This window comes from Danio aesculapii, chromosome 13, assembly GCF_903798145.1.
Source record: "Danio aesculapii chromosome 13, fDanAes4.1, whole genome shotgun sequence".
In the NCBI taxonomy this organism is placed as follows: Eukaryota; Metazoa; Chordata; class Actinopteri; order Cypriniformes; family Danionidae; genus Danio; species Danio aesculapii.
The window spans coordinates 317,137-342,672 of NC_079447.1; the positions used below are offsets into that span (position 1 = coordinate 317,137).

The 25,536-nt window shown below is 36.1% G+C and overlaps 1 protein-coding gene and 1 long non-coding RNA gene across 2 annotated transcripts in view; one reads left to right on the forward strand and one right to left on the reverse strand.

Moving 5' to 3' along the window:
• The window catches only part of LOC130240161 (uncharacterized), a 5,126-nt gene extending 857 nt beyond the window's left edge, over positions 1 to 4,269 (forward strand). Inside the window, exons 3-5 of the long non-coding RNA XR_008838734.1 lie at positions 1,368 to 1,417; positions 1,688 to 1,821; positions 3,910 to 4,269. This is a non-coding gene — a long non-coding RNA (uncharacterized LOC130240161). The remainder of the gene's footprint in view (positions 1 to 1,367; positions 1,418 to 1,687; positions 1,822 to 3,909) is intronic.
• A 12,238-nt stretch (positions 4,270 to 16,507) lies between these two features.
• The window catches only part of LOC130240102 (serine/threonine-protein kinase 32C-like), a 107,652-nt gene continuing 98,623 nt past the window's right edge, over positions 16,508 to 25,536 (reverse strand). Inside the window, exons 9-12 of the mRNA XM_056471518.1 lie at positions 21,755 to 21,880; positions 21,308 to 21,436; positions 19,532 to 19,599; positions 16,508 to 17,811 (exon numbers count right to left, since the gene is read on the reverse strand). Of these exons, the coding sequence (XP_056327493.1) occupies positions 17,625 to 17,811; positions 19,532 to 19,599; positions 21,308 to 21,436; positions 21,755 to 21,880 (510 nt within the window). The 3' untranslated portion in view covers positions 16,508 to 17,624. The remainder of the gene's footprint in view (positions 17,812 to 19,531; positions 19,600 to 21,307; positions 21,437 to 21,754; positions 21,881 to 25,536) is intronic.

Sequence of the window (25,536 nt, forward strand, 5' to 3'; positions counted from 1 at the left end):
AACTGTTGGAGCTTATCCAGAACTCTTAAAGAGTTTGAGTCCTGTGTGTGTGTGTGTGTGTGTGTGTGTGTGTGTGTGTGTGTGTGTGTGTGTGTGTGTGTGTGTGTGTGTGTGTGTGTGTGTGAGAGAGAGAGTGAGTGAGATGACGTGTCCTGGTGTGATTAGTGCATGCGTGTGTGTGTGTGTGTAAGATGACGTGATCTGATGTGATTAGTATATGTGTGTGTGTGATCTCACGCTGGTGGAATGAGCAGTTCTCCTCCTGAACACACACACTCTTGTTCTGGTCTCAGTGAATCTCCATTAATGCTCCTCTAACGTTATTTGTCCAGCCTCAGATAAACACACGCACACACACGCACACAATCTGCAAATTAGGACTAAATAATAAGTGTGTGTGTGTGTGTGTGTGTGTGTGTTGATGTTTTGTAGATGTGAATCTTTGATCTGCTTCAGTGATTTAGTGAATCAATGACTCAGTGAATCAGTTAATTAATGTCTTGGTAAATCAGTGATTTGGTGACTTTTGAATCAGTGATGGTGACTCACTGAACCAGTGTATCTGTGACTTTTTGAATCAGTGGTTTGTTGACTCAGTGAATTGGTGACTCAGTGAATCAGTGACTTGGTGACTAAGTGAATCAGTTAATTGGTGACTCTTTGAATCATTAGGTGCGTTCGACTTCATGCAGCGCTGTGCAGATCGATTGAAATATGTCTTGAAGCAACTTTCAGTGACTTTCAATCAGCGACTTGGTGACTCAGTGACTTTTTGACTCAATGAATCGGTGACTCTTTGAATCAGTGGCTTGGTAACTTAGTGAATCAGTGAGTTTCAATTAGCGACTTGGTGACTCAATGAATCGGTGACTCTTTGACTCAGTGACTTGGTGACTCAGTTAATCAGCGACTTTTTGACTCAATGAATTGGTAACTTTTTGAATCAGTGACTTGGTGACTCAGTGAATCAGTGACTGGGTGACTCAGTGAATCAGCAACTTTGACTCAATGAATTGGTAACTTTTTGAATCTGCGACTTGGCGACTCAGTGAATCAGTGACTTTGAATCAGTGACTTTTTAACTCAATGAATTAGTCACTTGTTGAATCAGCATCTTGGTGACTCAGTGAATCTGTGACTTTTTGAATCAGCGACTTGGTGACTCTTTGAATCAGTGACTGAGTTTGTTCAGTTCCTCAAAACACTCAGACAAACCTGATGTATGGCAAAATATGCAAATGACAAAAACATACAGACAAGTTCATATTTACACTGTGTTTATATAAAATATATGTTATATAAGCAGCTTATTTTTTAAATGTGTGTGTGTGTGTGTGCGTGTGTGCATGTGCGTTTGTGCGTTTCAGACTGTCAGCAGCAGAAGGCTCTTGAAGCGCGAATGGACAGTGTGGAGAAGGTGATGTGTCTACGTCTTCTTTATGTTCATCACAGAGACACACACACACACACACACACACCACACACCACACACACAGTCATCCGCAGTAGTTTAAACTAAACCAAAAATGATGATATACTCTAATAATTATCATTCATTACTATTGAAATGCTGAATGAAGTGTCTTAATTATTGTTATCATTTTTATCTGTGTGTGTGTGTGTGTGTGTGTGCGTGTGTGTGTGTGTGTGTGTGTGTGTGTGTGTGCGTGTGTGTGTATTCCTGCAGCGTGTGGATCAGGCTGTGGATCTGCTGGAGTCTGAAGTGGCTCTTCTTCTGCAGACTCTGGATCAGAGCCCCCTGCTGGACACTCCTAAAGCTGACATCCTGGAGGAGCCCCCCGCAACACACACCTGACCGCTGTGAGTGTGTGTGAGTGTGATCATTTTTCAATTGTACGGTGGCTCTGAGAGCTTAATGCACTGCAGTTTAAGAAAACAGTCACACTTTATCTGAATGGTCCGTTTGTTGAATGTGAATCACATTGCATCTGTATGTGTTCCATTGCTGATTCTGATTATGAGGGTTGGTGTAAGTTGACATGTACTTGCAGTCGGTTTAATGTCTGTTGAAGGAGCAGCATCAGCAGATATTAACCAGACAGTCTACTAATACTCAAATAGACCATCAAAATAAAGTGTTAACAAGAAAACACATGTGAAAGAACTTCACGCGTTAGACAGCACACACACTGCAAATTCTACCAATGCAAACACATCAACAAAACACTTACACACAGCACAGAACACAATGCTAATGTTTCATCTGGACCCAAAAACATGACGGGCTAATGAAATACTAAAGAGAAGGCCATGGTGGAGTCTGGGTGTCCGAAATAAACACAGAACTCACATTTCAAAGATCAGCTCTGACTTCACTGAGCTATAGTCATGACACAATGAGCAAATCCCAGCCGGGTCTGTCGGGATTTTGGGCCCCCTTGAAACATTTCCATTGTGTTTTGTGCTGTTTGACATCCTGTTCCAACCCACCAATTAACCAACCCACTAAATGCATGCAGATCTCAGCTGTGGCGGGTCAGAAAGCCCCTCCCACTTCTTAAAAGCTGGGTTCAACAATAAAGCTGCGGTCACACTTGACTTTTCTTCCCATAGACCTTCATTCATACGCACGCGAATGCGTCAGACCGGAAACGCAGGGTCATGCGTTAAGTTTTGCTGCGGTTTTGCTGCACAAGCAAAAACTCAAGCTTGGTGAATTCTGATCTGCAAAACTTGACTGCATGAGACCAATGGAGGATCAAAACATGACCTCTCTGGACAGAAATTTAAAACATGGAGCAATCGCTCGCTTTATTAATGTCTAATCATCTTGTTTAATCCCGCCCCTTATCACAGCGCCGCACGACAGAATTTCGCACACACAAAGCCCAGTGTGACCGCAGCTTCAGGATGGAGGACCAATGGCAGGACTGCCAGGATTGTCAGTGGTTTGATTGGGCCAGCGCTGGCTCGTCACTAAAGTTTAGAATATTAGTTCATGACCACTTGTCAATATGTGTTGTGCATTTTAGAATGGAGAAACAGTACAGCTGTCAAAATAACTGTGTTCACCCGAGCAAAGCAGATGAATTACTGAATGACAGAATGATCATGCACATGGTGACACACAGACTCCAAAGAGACCCCAAGTGTATCGCAATCATAAATTGAAAGCGTAAATCTAAAAATTGACATCATGTGTAAAATTATAACACACACAAGCAAAAACTAAATGCAGAAGAAGAAGCAACAAGGTTGCACACAGAAAGGTAATGAGCACATACAGTTGGAGTCAGAGTTATTAGCCCCCCTTTGAATTTGTTTTCTTTTTAAATATTTCCCAAATGATGTTGAACAGATTCAGGAAATGTTCACAGTATGTCTGATAATATTTTTTCTTCTGGAGAAAGTCTGATTAGTTTTATTTTTCGGCTAGAATAAAAGCAGTTTTTAATTGTTTAAACACCATTTTAAGGTCAATATTATTAGCCCCTTTAAGCTATATTTTGTCTGATAGTCTACAGAACAAACCATCATTATACAATAACTTGCCTAATTACCCTAACCTGCCTAGTTAACCTTATTAACCTAGTTAAGCCTTTAAAAACTATTATGATTAGAAATGTGCTGAGAAAATCGCTCTCCGTTAAACAGAAATTGGGGAAAAAATAAACAAGGGGAATAATAATTTATGGGGGGCTAATAATTCTGACTTCAACTGTATATATATATATATATACTGTATATATATATATATATATATATATATTGTATTTTAGTTTTGAGACTTTAGAGTGAAAATGTTTCATAAAATAACATAAATCAAGAAATAATAAAATATTTAACAATGCAATAAATATTATTGTTTCATATTCTTCATATTCTTTCATATTATTATACTCTTCATACTCTTGATGGAAAATAAAGCTCAGTTTTCTTTGTTTTCAGAGACTTTCTGCATGCACAAGAACAGAGCAGAACAGAGGATTTTCTTCTGGCATCCTGAAAAGCCAAAACAGGTTTTACTGAGTCGTTTTCCTCATGTTAAATTGAATCGAGTCATTTATACTGTTTAAATGAAAGTGAACTGCATTGATTACTAGCTTTGCTTCATTCTGGTGAGACTTTTATCTTGTAATGTTGACGATGGTCACATGATCAGTCACTGTATGAATATGAACACATGACCTATAATAGAGTGTTTACATGGTCATGTGACTCTATCTGGATTCTCAATGCTTTGTTGTGTCCAGTAAATGTGTCTTCTGTCCCAGCATGCATAGTGCTGTAAGGAGGACTTTTATCTGTATTTGTGTGTTGATGTTCTGCGTCTCATTAGTCCCTCTATGCTGGAATTCTCTACATAATCTGTCTTAAATATTCTGCCACTGAATGCGCATGTTAAATATTCTCCTGTACTTTTAAAAACTGCGGGAGGAGGACTTTTATCTTGTAGTTCTGATGTTTATATTAACTTTATGTGTGAAATCCTGAACCAGAATCATTTCTGTGACGACGCAGGAATCAGATTTAGAGAATTAATATCTGAGTTTGAAACAAGCAGCAGCAGCAGCACTGTGAGCTCTCAGCAAACACACCAGCTTACTGTTACTTCCGTTACTGGTGTGTGAATAGACTTTAATCAAGCAAAACGTGTGTGTGTGTGTGTGAGTGAGTGTATGTTTGTTTGATTGTCTCTGTGTGTTTGCATTAGTGTGTTTGTATGGATGCGAGTGTGTATGTGTGTGTGCATATGTATGTGTGAGTGTGTGTATATGTAAGTGCGTGTATGTGTGGGTGTGCGCATATATGTGAGAATCTGTGCATATGTGTGTGTGTGTGTGTGTGCGCGCATGCATGCAAGTGTATGCATATGTGTGTGTGCATCTGTATGTGTTTGTGCATGCAAGTGTGTATGTATGTGTGTTCACGAGCGTGTAAGGGTGTGTGTGTGTGTGCACGTGCATGTTTGTGTGTAAGTATATGTGCATTTCTGTGTGTGTGTATGTGTAATGTAGTGTGTATGATTAATTTAACGTGTGTGTAAGTGCGTGTATGTGTGGGTGTACCCAAGTATGCAAGTGTATGTTTAGGTGTGTGTGCAGCTGTTTGTGTGTGTAGGCACGTATGTACACATTTATGTGTGTGCGTGTATGTGTAATGTAATGTAATGTGTGTGTGTGTGTGTGTGTGTGTGTGCAGCAGATGGTGTGTCTCTGAGCACACACTCATGTTGAAACACAAAACATCTTGACTTCAGACACTTTTCCCCCAAACAGAGCTTTAAGAATAATCTCCAGTTTAATCTTCACATCAATGACTGATTGAGAAATAAACACACACACACACACACACACACACACACACACACACACGTCAATACTTTACTCATACTTTAATGATCATCAAAACAATCTATGGGTTGCCAAAATATTCAAGATAATCTATAGGTACAGTATCATGCCGTCCACATTACAATGGAGAACAAGGTTAAAGTCAGTCCTAAAGGAGTCCCAATCACACACACACACACACACACACACACACACACACACACACACACACACTGGAGTCTGTCAGTTTAACATGCAGGACTTCACTCTGAATAATGCAACTTTTATATTATCTCCAAAACATTCCATGATTTCACTTATTACAGTAAATGCATCTTTACAAATGTCACTGTTCCTATTGGTACACACACACACACACACAAACACACACACACACAGTTTTTTCTGATTTATGAGGACTCTACATTGGCGTAATACACTGTAAAATATGACAGTAAAAACAGTACAAATCCAACACCTGGTCAACAGTATGTTTCTCTAGTATATGGAGTAAATAACTGTACATTCATCCCAGAGTTCCCTGCATGACACTGTTTTCCTCATCAGGGATGCACATTAGAGGTTTATATTACATCTGGTGTTCAGAAATAAGGTTATTACATTACTGTAATTTAATGTCATGAGTAGGGCCAGACAGAATCTGCAGACGGTTTTTACTATTTCTGCTGAGAATTTTGGTAAAAATCTGCTGATTTCTGCTGAATGATTTTGGGAGTTTCAGAACTAAAAGCTTAATATGTGGAATAAAAATAATCTCTTTAACTTTTATTTAATGTTTAAAATGCAAATCCAATTAGATTCACTTTATTTGATAAATCAAGTCTCTCATATAATATCTCTACTAAAGGACAGAGAATAAGACTGAACACACTGCACTGTACATAAATCAGATCAACATTTACATATTAGTCAATAATATTACTGTAATTAATATAAAAACTGAATAAATATAGATTTACACACACATTTACTCAAGTTAATAAACAGAATTAAAGATGGGCTGAAAATCTGTGGGAAATCTGTGTAATTCTGAGCGTGCAGGCTCCGTGTGGGGCTAGTTATGGGTTTGTGGGGGCTTGGTGTCAGGCTGAGAACCGGTTAAGTTTTTTTTATTTTTAATAAAGTTCCCAGGTTCTGCAGGTTGCAATGTCCTGAATTTCACTTGCCAATCTTAAGCCAATTTTAATGGTTTGTTTTGGTTAAATTTAGAATTTCCCTAATCAGTGCAGAGGCCGGAGGACCAGAGTGAGTGCTCCAATATGTTGTGTGGATGCTCATACTTCAAAACATTAGTGTACGACAAAACAAAATATGAATATTGTAATTTACTGTGAATTTGGAAATGTCTTTTATGCTCCTATACAGTACTTTTAATGGTTAAATTCTGGAAAGCACAGATGCTGGAGTTTTACCATAACTTTTACAGTGTATGATCCCACCCCAAGCCCAGCCCTCACAGCTTGTGGCACATTTTGAATGTGGAAAATGTCCATTATTTATGTATTTTAAGCATTCTGAATTACCATATAAAGCATGTCTAAATAAATCATCATAAGCAAGTAAATAAATAAACCATTACATTATTATGTTGTGTAGAAATTACTTTAAAATGTTGGTGTGTGACCAAAACGATTATGAATTGCAGTAACTTACTGTAAATATGTTAAATATCTTATACGTTCCTATACTGTTTTTTTAATGGTTAAATTTTGGAAACACAGCTGCTGGATTTTTAACGTAATTTTTACAGATTTTTTTACAGTAATAGCCCCCTGACCTATTTTAATTTCAATGTTAATTTACATAATTTATATAATAATGTTTTTTTTTTTCTCAGAGTTTGTGGCACATTTTAAATTTAACAAAACCCCATTAAGTATGAGTATTAAGCGTTTTGAATTACAAGAATATAAAGCATGTCCAAATAAATCATAATAAGCAAATAAATAAATAAACTGTATAGATGTTACTTCAAAACATTTATGTATGACAAAGAAAGAAATGCGGTAATTTACTGTAAAATGTACACATTTCCTTTATGTTCCTATACCGTATTTTCAACAGTTAAGTTTCTGCAACCACAGCTGCTGGATTTTTTATTGTAAATTTTTCTGCCATTGGCCTGAATCAAACCCTCACAGTAAACCTGTAGCACATTTTAAATGTGAAAAAACCCCATTAAGTATGGTTATTATTGAATTATGAGGACATACATAAACCACCTCTATGTTGTAACACCTTTATCATACCCATGACACAATTATGTTGAGTAGATATTACTTCAAAACATTTGTTTGTGACAAAAAAAGTGCATGATATACAGTAATTTACCATAACATTTATAAAAAAAATGTATGTTCCTACCATATTTTTAGTAGTTAAATTACAATAACCAGAAGTGCCGGATTTTTACTGTAATTTTATGGTCGTTTTTTTTACAGTGACTCTACCCCTAACCCAACCCTCACAGCAAACCTGTGGCACATTTTGAATGTGAAAAAAAACCCGCATTAAGTTTGATTCTTAAGTGTTTTGAATTACGGGGACATAAAGCATGTCCACATAAACCACCTCAATTGTTTTTTAACATCTGTCAAATTTTACAGTGTGAAACTGGCAGCTGTGGTTGCCAGAGCTTTACCGTTAAAAATACAGTAGAAACCATAACATGTGTTTTGAAATGTAAGGTAAATTACCGTATTTTATTCATTTATAGTATTATACACCAGTGTTTTGAAATGTGAACATCGACACATCATACCCTTGTTACACAGACAAGAGTCTCAGTCACACTTCACTACTGAACATCACAGAAACACACGTAAAATTAAATAATGCAATAACATGATCCACATTAGATATAGAATACAACTCTACTGATCTTGAAAAATGAGGTGTCAAGTCAATTTATGGTTACTTACTGTAAATATATATATTATGGAGAAATACTGTTAACCAGGTTACAGATTACTGGAGCATTTGTTGTTTATTACCACTGAAATTACAATCATTATTTTTTACAGACATTATACAAATGTGTGTCCTCACAAACCACCAAAACCAGTACACACACACACACACACACACACACACACACACACACACACACACACACACACACACACACACACTCACAGGCACTCTTAGATTATAAATGGCTATGCAAATGGTACAAAAGCTTTGGCGTATTTGCCTACAAGTTGTGCCTGCACACTTGAAAGAGATTTGAAGAGGTTATGAAGACATGGCTTCATAAAACCTCTTAGCGTCGATATCTTCTAGATTTATTCTTGCTTATGTCAGCACATCCACATAAAACTGTGGAGAAATACTGGAGCGTTTCACTATTTACATCTTTTACATGGTGAAGCGGTGGAGTTTGTGGTAAACACTGCAAAAGTCCCTCCATGCATCTTCTGCATTTCTGTCTTGATTTTAGCACAAATCTCTGTGTTGTCAAATAAAGAAGCCTTTACTGGAGAAGCAGAAAGATTGAAAATATTACTATTCATGTCAAAATAAAGCATGCTTATGTTTATAAAACAGAGATCTGCTCGTAAAGTCAAAAATCAAACTTGATTTAACGCCAAATATTGGAAAGATTATGAGTTTTATAAATAAATCAAGAAGTAATATAATGTTAGACTTCGTGAGACATTGTCAGAATGATAAATAAGATTATAACAAGTAAAGACTTAAGACGTAAAGATATATATGTAAAGACCAGCCTGATCTCACGAGGAAACATAAGTATTTTACGTTTTGTTAGTTTAGTGGCTAATTCGTACGAAATTGTACGATTTTAAAAAGGAGGCGTGGCACCTAACTCCACCCCTAAACCCAACCGTCATTGGGGGATGAGCAAATCATACTAAACTGTACGAATTAGATTGTACGAATTCATATGAATTAGCCACTAAATCAAAAAGTTACCGATTGCTGTGAGATTGTGTTGGTTAAGACACTTGGAAATGTGAGATACAGATTTGGAATTTAAATATTATGCATAAACTTGGAATTTTAAGATTTAATCTAGAAATGTGGAGATATACAATTGTAATTATATATAAACTCGCAATTGTTATATATAAAGTCAAAGTTCTGAGATAAAAACTCTGAATTCTGAGAAATAAACTTTAAATTCTGAGATATAAACTCAGTATTGCAAGATACAAACAATATATATTTCTTATATATAATATAATATATATATAATAAAAATATATATACTATATTTTTTATATAACGATATAAAAAAATGCAATTGCGAGAGACATACTTAGATAAACTTGCTTTATATTACCTCTGAATTCTGAGATATAAACACATAATTGCTATATATATATATATATATATAACCATATAAACTCTGAATTCTGGGATATAAACTAGGAATTGCTATATATATATAACCTCAGATTTATGATATGAACTCACAATTGCTAGATATAAACCCATAATAAGATTTTTGGAATTGTGAGATATACACTCAGAATTGCTCATTGTTAAAAATAACCTCTGAATTCTGGGATATAAACCTGGAGATGCTATGTACAGCCTCGGTAATTTTAGATATAAACTTCGGAATGCTGAAATGTAAACTTAAAATAGGAATTGCTAAATACAACCTTGCAATTATGAGATAAACTCACAAATATGAGATATAAACCCAGAATAAACTCAGAGTTATGAAATAAACTGTGAATTCTGAAATATAACCTCTGAATAATGAGATATAAACACAGAATTGTTATATATAACCTCTGAGTTTTGGGATTTAAACGTGGAATTGCTATATATAACCTTGAATTATGAGATCTAAACACAGAATTGCTATATAAATCCTCTGAATTTTGGCATAAAAACTTGGAATTATGAGATATAAAACCACAATTGCTAGATATAAACCCAGAATTACAAGATTTAAGTTTGCAATTGTGACAAACTGGGAATTTTGACTCATTCATATGCAATTATTAGATGTATATCAGGAATTGCAAGATATTAACTTGATATTGTGAGAATTAAACAACACAGAATTAGGAGATATAATCTCATAATTACATACCTGTGAGATATAAGCTTGCAATTGTGAAACAAACTCGATATTGCAAAATAAAATCTCAACATTACAGGAAATAAACTTTAAACTGGGAGAAGTAAAACTGCAACTGTGCGATATGAACTTATGATTCTGATCAATTCTGAGGAGTTTAATGTAATCTTGGAATTCCTTGATTAAAAAATTGGAATTTTGGGACATAAACTAGAAATTTGGAGATAAAAATGTGTAATTTGGAGATGTTAATCAGAAATTATGAAACAAAAACTTGAATTTACAAATATTAATTCAGACCTATGAGAAATAAACTCTGAATTTTGAGATATTAATCCAGAACTGTGTGATGAACTAGGAATTAAAAGCTAAAAACGAGCACAAACAAGCTTCCATACACCAATGCTGTTTTCAGTTAACCGAGACTTCTCCAGCGAGCGCATCTCATTTTATTAATATTCAAGAGATCTGAACTGCACATCAGGACAGAAACACAGAAGAAGAAGCCAATCTGCAGTGTGTTTATCGCTACACTACTGTACACACCGCCCTCACTTCATCCAATACTGTATTAATGCTACGCTAAAGAAACAGCGTCTCTCTCTCTCTCTCACACACACACGCACACACACACACACACGAATACTGGCATCCTATAGAGTAGTAAAGCAGCAGAGGTGAAGGATCAGCGTCTCAAATCCTTCACTGAGTGGTAATTTAGTTTAGTTTAGTTAAGAATCTAACAGTCAGAAAGGTAGTTTGGCAACATGTGAGCAGGGCAGGAAGGTTTAGAAGCACAACAGAGACAGATATATTACAGAAAACAGCATCATCATCATCATCATAGCTGAGAGAGGATTAATATCATCAAACATGCCTGTCTTTAAACACACACACACACACACACACACACACGCTTACACACACACACACACACACACACACACACACACACACACGTCTCTTCTGCTGACCCATGTTGCATTTAACTTATCAGAAATACAGTCTTGTTGAAAAGTCTTGTGGTGGATCTGTGCTGTAAAGAGCAGCAGATAATAACTGGTCTTCTAGATGATCATGTGTAAAAGTGTCAGAAGGTGGATTTCTCTGCTCAATCATCTGTTGATCTGCATCCCAATCATCACCAATACTGCAGAAGACCTACTGGAACCTGCATGGAGCCAAGATTCTCACATCAGTCAAGTTTGGTGAAGGAGAAATCATGGTTTGGGGTTCCATCATTCAGTATGGGGGCGTGTGAGAGATCTGCAACATCAACAGCCTGAGGTATCAAGACATTTGTGCTGCCCATTACATTACAAACCACAGGAGAGGGACAATTCTCCAGCAGGATAGCGTTCCTTCTCATACTTCAGCCTCCACATCAAAGCTCCTGAAAGCAGAGGAGGTCAAGGTGCTCCAGGATTGGCCAGCCCAGTCACCAGACATGAACATTATTGAGCACGTCTGGTGTAAGATGGAGGAGGTGTTGAAGATGAACACAAAGACTCTTGATGAACTCTGGGAGTCCTGCAAGAAGGCTTTCTTCACCATTCCAGATGACTTTATTAATCAGTGATTTGAGTCATGTCAGAGATGTATGGATGCAGTCCTCCAAGCTCATGATGGAGTCAGACACAATATTCATTCTGTTTCCACTGCAGCATGAGCACATATTCTATACTGGACATTATTGAAGGTTCAGTGAGCAGACTTTAGTCTAAGCAGAGTCAGACCGCACTGTCCTAATCAAATCATTAATAATCAACACATGATCAGATTATATTGTGCTCAAATAAGCCTCATCAAGAGGCCTTTACCTTTCATAGAAGACACTTCTGATACCAAATCATCAACTAGAAGTCCAGTTATTATTTACTGTTCCTAAAACTTGAATAGGCCACAAGACTGTTGTCTTGACGTTTGTATTGTTTTAAAGAGCTGTTTTGTACATGACTAAATCGTTTTTGATACGTTTTTAATTTAGTCAATAATTGCTGTATTGTTATGATTTTTTAACAGAATGGCCAAACCATTTTAACTACAGTATGAATAAAATATGGATAATATTTACATCATCAATGTTATGAAATATACATTAAATGAGAAATAAATGACAGAGAAACAATAACAGATTATACCTCTAATATTAATTCATTTTAAATAAATTAATGTAATTTTAAATAGTGTTTATTATTTAAGATAAAGTGTATTCATCATTTTTTATATACTACGGTGTCATTTATATCTGTGATGTAAAAAGATTCGATTAAAAATGTAAAACTGAATGGTAGGTAAACAAACCTGGAATTGTGAGACATGAACTCAGAATATTGAAATATAAACTCTGATATTGCTAGAAATAAACCTTCAATTCCTCTACAGAAACTTGGAATTATGAATTAATAATATTGTGAGACAAACTCAGAATTCGGATATATTAATCAGGTTTATGTGACATCGCATTATGAAAAAAAGGAAAGAATATGAAGCAGCACAACTGTTTTAAACACTGATAATAATAATATAAAATGTTACTTATAGTTACATGTTATTATAGTGTTTTCTGAAGGATCATGAGCATTGAAGACTGCAGTAATGATGATGAAAATTCATCACAGAAATCATTTTTACATCACAGAAATAAATAGCATTTTAGAATATATTCACTTTTTTCATTTTAAATAGTAATATTTCACATTTTGACTGCATTTTTGATCAAACAATGGCAGCCTGTGTGAGCAGAAGAGACTTGATCTTAATTATTCTACATGTGCTGAAATATTTCAGATGATTTTCTTGTGGGAAATCCTGATCAACTGTAGGAATGAGCATCTAAACTGTTAGTAAATCCTGATGTAAACTAATATATTTACAGTAAAGGCCGATGAACCCCTGTGTGTTTCATGCATCAAATCAAAGCTTCATATGAGCAGAAGAATTAGATCTCACTGTAAACAGATTCAACATACTGTAATTATTCTCTGCATTTTCCTGATCTCTAGAGATGTTTCTGCTTTAATGTGCTGTGGATGAAGTCAGAAACACTGAGATATGAAGAAAAACACACTGTAAATTGTGATTAGTTTGCTTTACTCAAAAACGTGAGAAAACCTTTTGCTTTTAAAGTGATCAGTTGACTTTACTTAAAGAAATTGAGTAATCCCGATGCTTTCTTTAAGTAAAGTCAACTACTCACTTTAAAAGCAAGGTGTTCACTCACTTTCTTTAAGTCAACTAATCACTTTTAAAGTCAACTAATCGCTATAGAAAAAACAGGTTTACTCACTTTGTTTAAGTCAACTAATCGCTTTGAAAACAACGGGTTTACTCACTTTCTTTAAGTTAAGTCAAGTAATTGCTATTTAAGCAACAGGTTTACTCACTTTCTTTAAGCAAAGTCAACTAATCGCTTTGAAAACAACGGGTTTACTCACTTTAAGTCAACTAATCGCTTTGAAAACAACAGGTTTACTCACTTTCTTTAAGTAAAGTCAACTAATCGCTTTGAAAACAACAGGTTTACTCACTTTCTTTAAATAAAGTCAACTAATCGCTTTGAAAACAACAGGTTTACTCACTTTCTTTAAGTAAAGTCAACTAATCGCTTTGAAAACAACAGGTTTACTCACTTTCTTTAAATAAAGTCAACTAATCGCTTTAAAAACAACAGGTTTACTCACTTTCAGTTACGTCAACTAATCGCTTTGAAAACAACAGGTTTACTCACTTTCAGTTACGTCAACTAATCGCTTTGAAAACAACGGGTTCACTCACTTTGTTTAAGTCAACTAATCGCTTTGAAAACAACAGGTTTACTCACTTTCAGTTACGTCAACTAATCGCTTTGAAAACAACGGGTTCACTCACTTTGTTTAAGTCAACTAATCGCTTTGAAAACAACGGGTTCACTCACTTTGTTTAAGTCAACTAATCGCTTTGAAAACAACGGGTTCACTCACTTTGTTTAAGTCAACTAATCGCTTTGAAAACAACGGGTTTACTCACTTTGTTTAAGTCAACTAATCGCTTTGAAAACAACGGGTTTACTCATTTTGTTTAAGTCAACTAATCGCTTTGAAAACAACGGGTTTACTCACTTTGTTTAAGTCAACTAATCGCTTTGAAAACAATGGGTTTACTCACTTTCAGTTACGTCAACTAATCGCTTTGAAAACAACGGGTTTACTCACTTTGTTTAAGTCAACTAATCGCTTTGAAAACAATGGGTTTACTCATTTTCTTTAAGTAAAGTCATCTACTCGCTTTAAAAGCAAGGTGTTCACTCACTTTGAGTCAACTTATCACTTTTTTAAGTCAAGTCACCTTAAGTAAAGTCAACTAATCGCTTTAAAAGCAACAGGCTTACTTAAGTAAAGTAAACTAATCATTTTAAAAACACAGGTTTACTCACTTATTTTAGGCAAAGTCAACTAATCGCTTTAAAAACACAGGTTTACTCACTTTAAGTAAAGTCAACTAATCGCTTTAAAAGCAAGGTATTCACTCACTTTGAGTCAACTTATCACTTTTTTTAAGTCAGGTCACCTTAAGTAAAGTCAACTAATCGCTTTAAAAGCAACGGGTTTACTCACTTTCTTTAAGTAAAGTCAACTAATCACTTTAAAAACAACAGGCTTACTTAAGTAAAGTAAACTAATCATTTTAAAAACACAGGTTTACTCACTTTAAGTAAAGTCAACTAATCGCTTTAAAAGCAAGGTATTCACTCACTTTCTTCAAGTAAAGTCAACTAATCGCATTTAAAGTCAACTAACAGCATTAAAAGCAATGGGTTTACTCACTTTCTTTAAGTCAACTAATCGCTATAAATGCAACAGGTTGACTCACTTCCTTTAAGCAAAGTCAACTAATCACTTTTAAAGTCCACTAACCGCTTTAAAAGCAACAGGTTTACTTGCTTCTTTAAGTAAAGTCAACTAATCGCTATAAAATTAATGGGTTTATACAATTATATGCAAGTAAACGAATCACTTCATAAAATAAAGTCAAATGCTATTTTTGCATCTCTTTCAAGTCAGAATGGACTCAAGCGCACTATAAGGGTTAATATCCTTCTATTTTCTGCTTTAGTAAATCTTGATTCAAGAATGTTTAGAAATGTTATTAAGACTTCTCTCAGCACATAGAAGCAGAAACGCCCCTGAGTTCCTCTGATTGGCCGGGGATGTTGAATACAGTGGTATATAAACACACTGATGCGTGTGCTGATGACGAGCAGCTTCACTCCTCATCCTCTACTGTACATCATCTTCATCATGCTGAAGGCTTGCGTTTGCATAGAGAAGTTCAGGCTTACAGTAGGGCACAGACCGAGGATGCACCGTGAAAACTGCTTTTCTTATTTAGAGTTTGTGTCTCGTCTCTAGTCCATATATCTCACAATTCTTAAATCAAGAAGACTTTTCTAGACAAACAAAAACACTGTTTGGTTTTCAGAAAAAAAGAGTCAAAATGAAAAGAGTTCCTTTATCCCTCCTGTGCTCTATAAGTGTGTAAACACTATTACGTCCTTCAAGTCAAAACAGACCCCCTTCACTGAAGCTCTGTAATAAAACAGATTAATTTCATTTCTATCCTTAAATATATTCAACATGAAGAAACAAACTGATCTTCATCACTCCCTCTGTGAATGTTTGGGCTTTCCCTCATCAGTGTGCAGTATTTCAGCAGTGTTCTCTCAGTAGACAACACTCCTTTCTCACTACAGTAAATGCTGTGTTTTATCATGATTAAAGCACCTGCAGAAGTGGAGAAGTGTTTAGCAAGCCTGTGCTCCTAACAGCTAAAGCAGCAGATTATTTGTGTGTGTGTGTGTGTGTGTGTGTATTTATGTGTGTGTTTGTTTGTGTGTTGTAGAATGCATGTGTGTGTCTTAGAGTAGAGGTCTGCATTACCCGACCAGATTTCTTGCGGCGCTGGAATAAATTTCTGACCAAATCGCTGTAGCAGTCGGTAACTGGTGTAATTTGAACGGGAGAGGGTCTAACAATATCGCTCGCGAGACATATTTATATATATATATATAGAGAGAGAGAGAGAGAGAGAGAGAGAGAGAGAGAGAGAGAGAGAGAGAGAGAGAGAGAGTGCATCCGCCGTGGTGCTGTGTGTCACTTGTTAAAGGCTGTCTGATATGATATATATTGAGTGGATGTATATTTGTAAATCTGACTTTGAAAGAGTCAATGCCTCACCAGCCACAAACCTCACCGCACGTCAGGCGGCACTCATGTCTGATCACAAAGAGGCAAACAAAACTGACATTTAGCCTACAATCCTTGCACAACCTACACTTTACTCTGTTATCTCTCTCTTTTAGTAGTGTCCAATTTTAATGTGAGATTTTAGAAACTAGATCTAAATTAGCAGTCGGGTCTGGTAGAAAACGAGGTGGGTCGGGCAGCGGGTGAACAAAGACTGAATATACGGCGGGAGCGGTCGGGTTCAGTATATAACCTGGCGGGAGCGGGATGAGATCCAGTTCTGCGCAAACCTCTATCTTAGAGTGTGTGTTTGAGTGTTTGTGTGTCCGTTTATGTTTGTTTGTGTCTCAGTGTGTGTGTGTAAAAATGGTTTTATAGTTGATGGGTCAAAATTGACCCAAAGGACACCTGTTGTACTTTCAATTCAATTCAATTCAATTCACCAAACTTTAAGATAAAAACACTGCTTAGGTTGTGTTTTCTGCAGTTAAAAAGATGCCTGGCTCACTTTTGACCCATAAATCAACAGAAGGGTTAAATAAGCAAAATAATCTCCCAATGGGGTGAATGAAATAATCTTGTGTTTGTTTTTAAATGACATTATTTCTCCTCCCACATTGTCTGATTATTTAGCTTGTTTAAGCAAAAACTCACTCCATTTTGACTCATTATTACTGAAATCTTGACTATATTGTCTAAAAAAGGCTTATTTTTGCTTCTCTTTGTTTCCCCCACAGTCCAAACACATGTGCTATAGAGGAATTGATGAACTAAATTGGCCGTAGTGTATGAGTGTGTGTGTGAATGAGTGTGTATGGGTGTTTCCCAGTACTAACTTGTGGCTAGAAGGGCATCCGCTGTGTAAAGCATATGCTGGAATAGTTGGTGGTTCATTCCACTGTGGCGACCCCTGATTATTCAGTGACTAAGCTGAAGGAAAATGAATGATGCTTCTTGATTTAAGAATGTTTAGATATTTGGACTGGAAAAAAGACAAAAACTTAGAAAAGCTTTTAGTGCTGACGGCCGCTAGCAGCTCCCTGGAGACGAACACACCGACCCGCACATGCTCCGCTTGGAGGACGCTTCGGGTTCAGCCTCAGCTTCAGCCTCAGGTTCAGGCTCCGTCTCCTCGTCTTCTGTTCCTCCTTCAGCCTCGTCTGCGTCTGCATCTGCATCTGCTCCCGCACAGCCCTCCTCCTGCCGCCGCTTCAGCCTGACAACACACACAGATTTACAGTAGAGTTTTGTGTTTTAAAGGGCATCTGTTATGCTGAAATCACTTTATTGACCTTATTCTTTGCGTACGAGTGGGCGCAGCCATTTAAATCTTTTTGGCTTGAGATTTCCGGTCTCATCCACTTCCATTCATCCTTAGATGTTAAAAACAGCTGGTTCTGGTGCTTAATGCTGCAAACTGATATTATTCTGCTTTTACTCAGGCTCCCATTCATCTTTAGACAATAAAAACAGCTATAAGGAATCATTTTTATGGACAGAATTTCAAAGAGCAGTCGGTTTTGGGACCACAGGATCTCATCTCTGTTATTCACAGACGATGTTGTTCTGTTGGCATCATCGAACATGGACCTTCAGCATGCACTGGGGCGGTTTGCTGCCGAGTGTGACGTCAGCAGTGTGTGAATATCTCCAGTCTCTGATGGTCAACATGAATGACTTGTGTTTGTTCTAATCAGACCTGATAAACGAAACACTTTGATTGACATTCTCCCTTTGTACGTGTCATCAGAGGGGGAAAGCCCCGCCCACTAGTGCCCATCTCATTAGCATAAACAGCAGCCCTGAGTGAGAAGCAGCCGTCTGTCCATTAGCCATTAGAGTGTTTGAGCTGCTGAAGATAATGTCAGCATAGACTAAGAGGATTCTAGATGTGGAGTTTTAGATGAACAGAGACAGGAGCGACATAGACTGACAGACACATGAAGCACACACTCACACTGAAGCACACATACACACCTGACCAGCACTGACAACACACACACTGCTGTTTTACATCTGTCACTATGGGGACGCACAGCTGTCTGTAGCTCCGCCCTCTTCTGAAAAGAGCACGATCTCATTTGCATTTAAAGCGACCAAAACACCACAATTAGGTGAGTTTACAGCAGTGAAGTTCCCTGATCATTACGCCAGAATGAGAGGATAGTTCCTATATCTATCAGTCTAGAACATAGGAACTCTTTATTTCCTCTCAGTCTCAGTAGATGATGAAGAACTACAGAAGAGTCCAGCTTTAAAGAGGAGAATTATCAACACTCTGTGCTCATGTTTGAGTGAGATGCTAATGGTCTAATCTGATTCAATGATCTATGCTAAGCTAAGCTAAAAGTGCTCCTGCAGACCCGGAGATCAGCTGAATGATTCAGAAATGGTAAAACTAAACTCTTTACTCTAGGAGTGCAGTAAAATGACCATATTCACAAATAAAATTGGAGTGTTCCTTTAAGAAAAGTGCATTACAAATGAAATTTGTTCCTTATTATTATTATTATTATTATTATTATTATTATTATTATTATTATTCAGATTTATTTGTTTCGCACCTTTCACAATAATTATTGTTTCAAAGCAGCTTTACAAAAGGTGCCCATTACAGCATTACAATCAAATTTGCAAAAGTTAAACTTATCACAGCTTTATTAGTTACTAATAACTTTCACTAATTACCTAGTGTCTAATAGCTCTTAACAGATAAAGGCATGATGTATAAACATTCTTAACCTGCAGTTATATGTGATGTCCATGTGTAATGTTCAATATATTTGTGTATTAGGTGTGTGTCTTGCCGTATTATCAACACAGACAAACACACACACAATGAAACACTCACACACAAATGTTTCGCTTATAACTGTGAGATTAATTATGCCAGTTTATAGAGTATAGAGCTTTTAATTTCTCTTTTTTTTACTCACTTTTCACGGTTGAAGATCATAAACTCCTGCTGGACGACTTCAAGGCACTCCTGAAGATACTCGTTCTCCTGAAACACAATAAACACACATTAAACACACATTAAACACACATTAAACACACATTAAACACACATTAAACACACATTAAACACACATTAAACACAAATTAAACACACATTAAACGGCGGCTCGCTCTCTGCAGCTCTTACATGGTCGCCCACTGAAGCTGAGCAGGGCTGAGTCTGGTCAGTATCTGGATGGGAGACCTCATGGGAACACTAGGTTGCTTTTGGAAGTGTTGTTAGTGATGCCAGCAGGGGGCGCTCAACCCGCAGTCTGTGTGGGTCCTAATACCCCAGTAAAGGATATATACACTATACTGTCAGTGAGCGCAGTCTTTCAGATTAGGTCAAACCGAGGTCCTGGCTCTCTGTGCTCATTAATAATCCCAGGATGTGTTTCGAAAAGAGTAGGGGTTTAACCCCTATTATTATTGTTAATGGTGTTATTTATGTTATTATTATTATTATTATTATTGTTGTTATTATTATTACTGTTATTATCATTATTATTATTGTTATTATTATTATTACTATTGTTTTTGTTATTGTTATTGTTGTTATTTATGTTATTATTATTGTTATCGTTATTATTACTATTATTATTATTAATGTTGTTATTATTAAAATTATTATTATTGTTAATATTATCATTATTATTACTATTTTTATTATTATTGTTAGTATTATTGTTATTATTATTATTATTGTTGTTGTTAATCTTATAATTATTATTACTATTGTTATTATTATTGTTATTATTATTATTATTATTGTTAATATTATTATTATTGTTATTATTATTATTATTATTATTATTATTATAGTTATTATTATTATTATTATTACTGCTATTATTATTATTGTTATTAATACTATTACTGTTATTATTATTATTATTTTATTATTATTGTTATTGTTGTTATTATCATCATCATTATTATTATAATTATTATTACTATTGTTATTATTATTATTGTTGTTGTTATTATCATCATCATCACTATTATTATTACTGTTATTATTATTATTGTTATTATTGTTGTTATTATCATCATCACTATTATTATTATTATTATTATTATTAACCAGCTCCCAACCAGACGGCAGTAAACCTTCGTTTCTCAGTTTCTGCTGAGCTCAATCGTGCTGCAAGAAACCGAGAATAGCCTGTGAGCTTCAGGAGCCCTGAAAGCTTCATAATTTAATCATCCAGGTAATAATGGCTGAGCTTCCTGCATCTGCAGACCACAGACGCTCATCTTCATCTTCATCTCTGAGCTCAGGACTGAAGCACTGCAGCAGATCTGACTCAGAAATACACAACAGACGAACACTGCACTGCACAACAGGCTTTTCTCACTCGCTTCTTAGTCCAGATATATAAACACTCTTAAATCAAGACGACGAACAACACATGTAGTCTTGTGTTCAGAAATAATGAGTCAAAACGAAGAGAGACTTTACTTAAAACAACAGAATAATCAGCCAATGGGGGAAGAGGAGTCATGCTATTCCAAAGCAGACACAAGATTATATTATTATCCTCCTCAAACGTCTTCTGAAGGCATGTGTGTGTGTGTGTGTGTGTGTGTGTGTGTATGTGTAAGTCTGTATGCTTGTGTGTGTGCATGTGTGTGTGAGTGTATGTGCGTGAGCGAATGTGTGTGCATGTACGTGTATATGATGTGTGTGTGTGTGTATGTGAGAGACTCACAGACTGCGAGTCTTTGCTGTTGTCTCTGGATCTGTTCTTGGCGAGCCTCTTCTTCTTCTTGTGCAGCGGTCGAGACTCCAGAATCATCTCCTCCAGCTCAAAGGTGGGGTCGCAGTGCAGACGACCTTTCTGTCAGACACACACATGCACACACACATACACACACGTCATGTCATGTGTGTGCACCCACTTAAAATATTCCAAAGTATTTCTGTCATGTTTATTGTTAAAATATGTGTGTGTGTGCGTGTGTTTGTGCGTGTGTGCGTGTGTGTGTGTGTGTGTGTGTGTGTGTGTGTGTGTGTGTGTGTGTGTGCGTGTGTGTGTGTGTTTGAGTGAATTTTGACTGATTTTTTGTGTGGGATTTTGAATGATGTGTGTGTATGTGTGTTTTAGAGTGAGTTTCGTGTGTTTGAGTCTCTCTCTCTCTCTGTGTGTGTGTCTCACGTTGGGAACAAAGCCGGGCTCCATCTTCTTCTCATAAACGTCGTCCCAGTTGACATCGGAGAGGTAGGGCGCCGTCTGCATCTGAGCCAGACTACAGAAGCGATGCTCTGGGTTTACAGTCAATAACTGCACACACACACACACACACACACACACACACACACACACACACACACACACAGTCAAAAGAGCTTCAGGAGGAATGCTTGTTTTTGTGATTTATGGGGACATACGTCACAAAAACAGTTGTTATATACTGCACAAACTGTATTCTCTATATATTAAGGGTAAAATCATGACATCATTTTAAGGTTTGGGTGAACTGTGCCTCTAAGAAAAGTAATAAAGTAAGTAAAGGCATTTATTTCTGTTCAGAACTGAGATTGAGACTCTTTTGACTGATTATCAGCCAATCTGAGTGCAGTTTGAGGTTAAAAACATGCTAAATTAATGTATGTATTTAACATTTATATTAAATGTACTGTTATTGCAGTTTAAAGGCACAGTCACCCAAAAGTGAAGATATCCTCATCACTCTCACTCAAGTGGTTGATAACTTTTCAGTTTCTTTCTTCTGTTGAACACAAAGGAAGATATTTTAAAGAATGCTGCAAATGCTGGTTGACATCCAGAGTAGATAAAAACAATGAAAGTCAATGGATGTTTTTTTCCAGCATTCTTCAAAATATCTTCCTTTGTGTTCAACAGAAGAAACTCAAACAGGTTTGGAGGACGTTGAAATTGTGACATTTATTACAAATGAAAACAAATGTACTTGTCTAGAAAATGCTTCTTGATATAAGAATGTTTAGATATTTGGACTAGAAACAAGAGAACACCTCTGAGTTAGGAAGGTGGTGTGTTTTGCGTTGTAGGCCTGCAGGAGGCGCTGTGGAGTCTGAGATGTGACAGAGACTCCTCATATTATTCTCTGCTGCTGTAAATGATCCAGAAAGCAGATCTGCAGATGCTCCGATCTGCATTTCTCCCCCAGACAGAAAGAAATCGATCCGAATCAACCCACCAGCTCAGAGAAAACCTCAGTGCGCTTCACACACACTAACACACTCGCTGAATTACCCTTCAATACATCAGAAGTCGCTTTAAATCCTCCATTGTTTCCATTCTCTTCGTCATTTCAAGATAACAAAATCACATTTCTCCAGCAGTCAAGTTACTTATATATAATCACTGAATATTCTCGGAGCATTTAAAACAATCTGACTTCTTTATGTAAATGCAAATGTTAACCATTGGTAAATGTTAATATTTTATTATTATTATTATTAGGGATGTCATGGTTAGGTATTTTTGCCCTCGAGTATGAGTCATTTGTTTTTGAGCATCTGCCGATACCGAAACCCGATCCGATACTTCTATAATACATAAATGAATAAAGAGTGAAGAAACAGATCCAGGATGTTCAGCTTCAAGCTGCTTCTGAGTTCTACTTTGCCGGTGTTTAACCAATCTCTCTCTGCAACAAGGTGATGTCATGCTGCACACGTTGCTGCTTCTGTGTCAAGTCAAGAAAGAGGTCTAACTATAGATGGGTTAAAAATAATGACAACTTATTTATATTTCCCAAATGATGTTTAACAGAGCAAGGAAATGTTGACAGTATGTCTGATAATATTTGTTCTTCTGGAGAAAGTCTTATTTGTTTTATTTCAGCTAGAATAAAAGCAGTTTTTAATTGTTTAAACACCATTTTAAGCTCAATATTATTAGCCTCTTTAAGTTATATATTTTGTCTGATAGTCTCCAGAACAAACCATCATTATACAATAACTTGCCTAATTACCCTAACCTGCCTAGTTACCCTAATTAACCTAGTTAAGCCTTTAAATGTCACTTTAAGCTGTATAGAAGTGTCTTGAAGAATATCTAGTCTAATATTATTTACTGTCATCATGACAAAGAGAAAATAAATCAGTTATTAGAGATGAGTTATTAAAACTATTATGATTAGAAATGTGCTGATAAAATCTCTCCGTTAAACAGAAATTGGGGAAAAAATAAACAGGGGGGCTAATAATTCTGACTTCAACTGTATATTCGAGTCCTGATCGGGAGGTAATGTCCGTTTCCGATCGAGTCTGAAGCCGCGTTATTGGGCCCGATTTCCGATCATGTGATCAGATCTGGACATCCCTAATTATTATTATTTAAAAAAAGATTTTCACAATATTTTTATAAGATGCAACCCACATAAAAATACTACAGTAATTTATTGTAAATACTATAGTGTTTTGAACCATACTATAGTAAAGCGTATTATGCTGTTCATACTATAGTATCTTCAACTCTTTGTTAATGAATGCTGCAGTATTCTGTGGTATAAACCACAGATTATTATTATTATTAGTGAACTAATAATACTGTAGTATACTTTAGTTTTCACTACAGTAAAGTGTGGTGTATTGTAGTATAATATACACTATAGTTGTAGAAAACTACATCAGTGGCTCATTTATTCATTAAAACCACTACACTGTTTACTGTAAATTACTGTGGCATTTGTTCATGTGGAAACCTTTCAGATTAATGTCAGATATTAGGTGTAAGGCTCATTTTGGAGCCTGTTTGTATTCAGCAGCTATAGGTGACAGAAATATACTGTGGTAAACAGAAATCTATGGGATTATATGAGTGGTCAAACTTTATTTATATATTTGTCCTTTTGCTCATTTTTTGCTCAAAATTTTGTTGATGTAAATGTGCACCTATTGACAGATCACTGCAGCATCAAACACTGGTTTCATCTTAAAGTCAACATTTGAGTTTGACTTTAAGATGTTTTGTTTGAGCTTTTCAGATCAAGATCTGAATATGTTGTATTAATATTTTTAAAAAAGGTCTAAATAGATCCGGAATGTGAAAACTGCATCCAGAATTTCATTCTGCAGTAAGATTATAGTAATGTTAGACAATACTCAAACTAAAATAATCTTATTTGAATATTCTTACATAAAAATGTATTTGAAATGTTCTTATTTATTTTTTTGCTCCATGAAAGTTGTATAAATGTTTTGTACTGAGATTTTTAAAACAGTGTTCAAGACCACATGTATATCCTGTTACTGTTAAAATTTGAGAGATGACTTAAACTCAACACAAACCTGCTGATGTTCATTTCATGTCTCATCTCCAGTGGAAAACTACACTTAAACTGGTCGATATGAAAGAGTATGCATTCAGAAATGATCTGAATGTGAACCACTGGCTCTATTTTGACATCTGAGATCAAACCGGTGTTTTTTTCACCGTTACTGAAGCTGCTTTAAATCAATCTGTATATATAAAGCGTGAGATCAAGCTTGAAAGGGGAAGTTTCCAGCTCTTACCCACAATGCCCTTTTCCTCTGACTCACCACACAGTAATCTCTGCACATCTCACTCATCTAATAAATGACCTGAACGCCTCACGTCAATCCTCTGTTCTTCACTAATATCCATTTTCCTCTCATAATATTTCTTCTCCCTCTCCAGTGATCCAGCCGAGCGAAACTGGCTTTTCTCATTCATCTTATTTTATTATCTCTCCAGCTCATTATCAGCTCCTCTCGCTCGTCTCAATCCTTCCCTTTATTCTCTCCAGCATCATTAGACTGTTTTATTCTCTCTTCCTTCACTCTGACTCCATCTGTCTTCTGTCTATTTTCATTTCCCTCTCTATATGCTTTTTCAATTTCATCCGTTTTAGATATATTTCCATTGCCTTAATATTAAAGTCAAGACTCTTCTGACTCAAGTCAGTAAGAACTAACCTAACAACGACC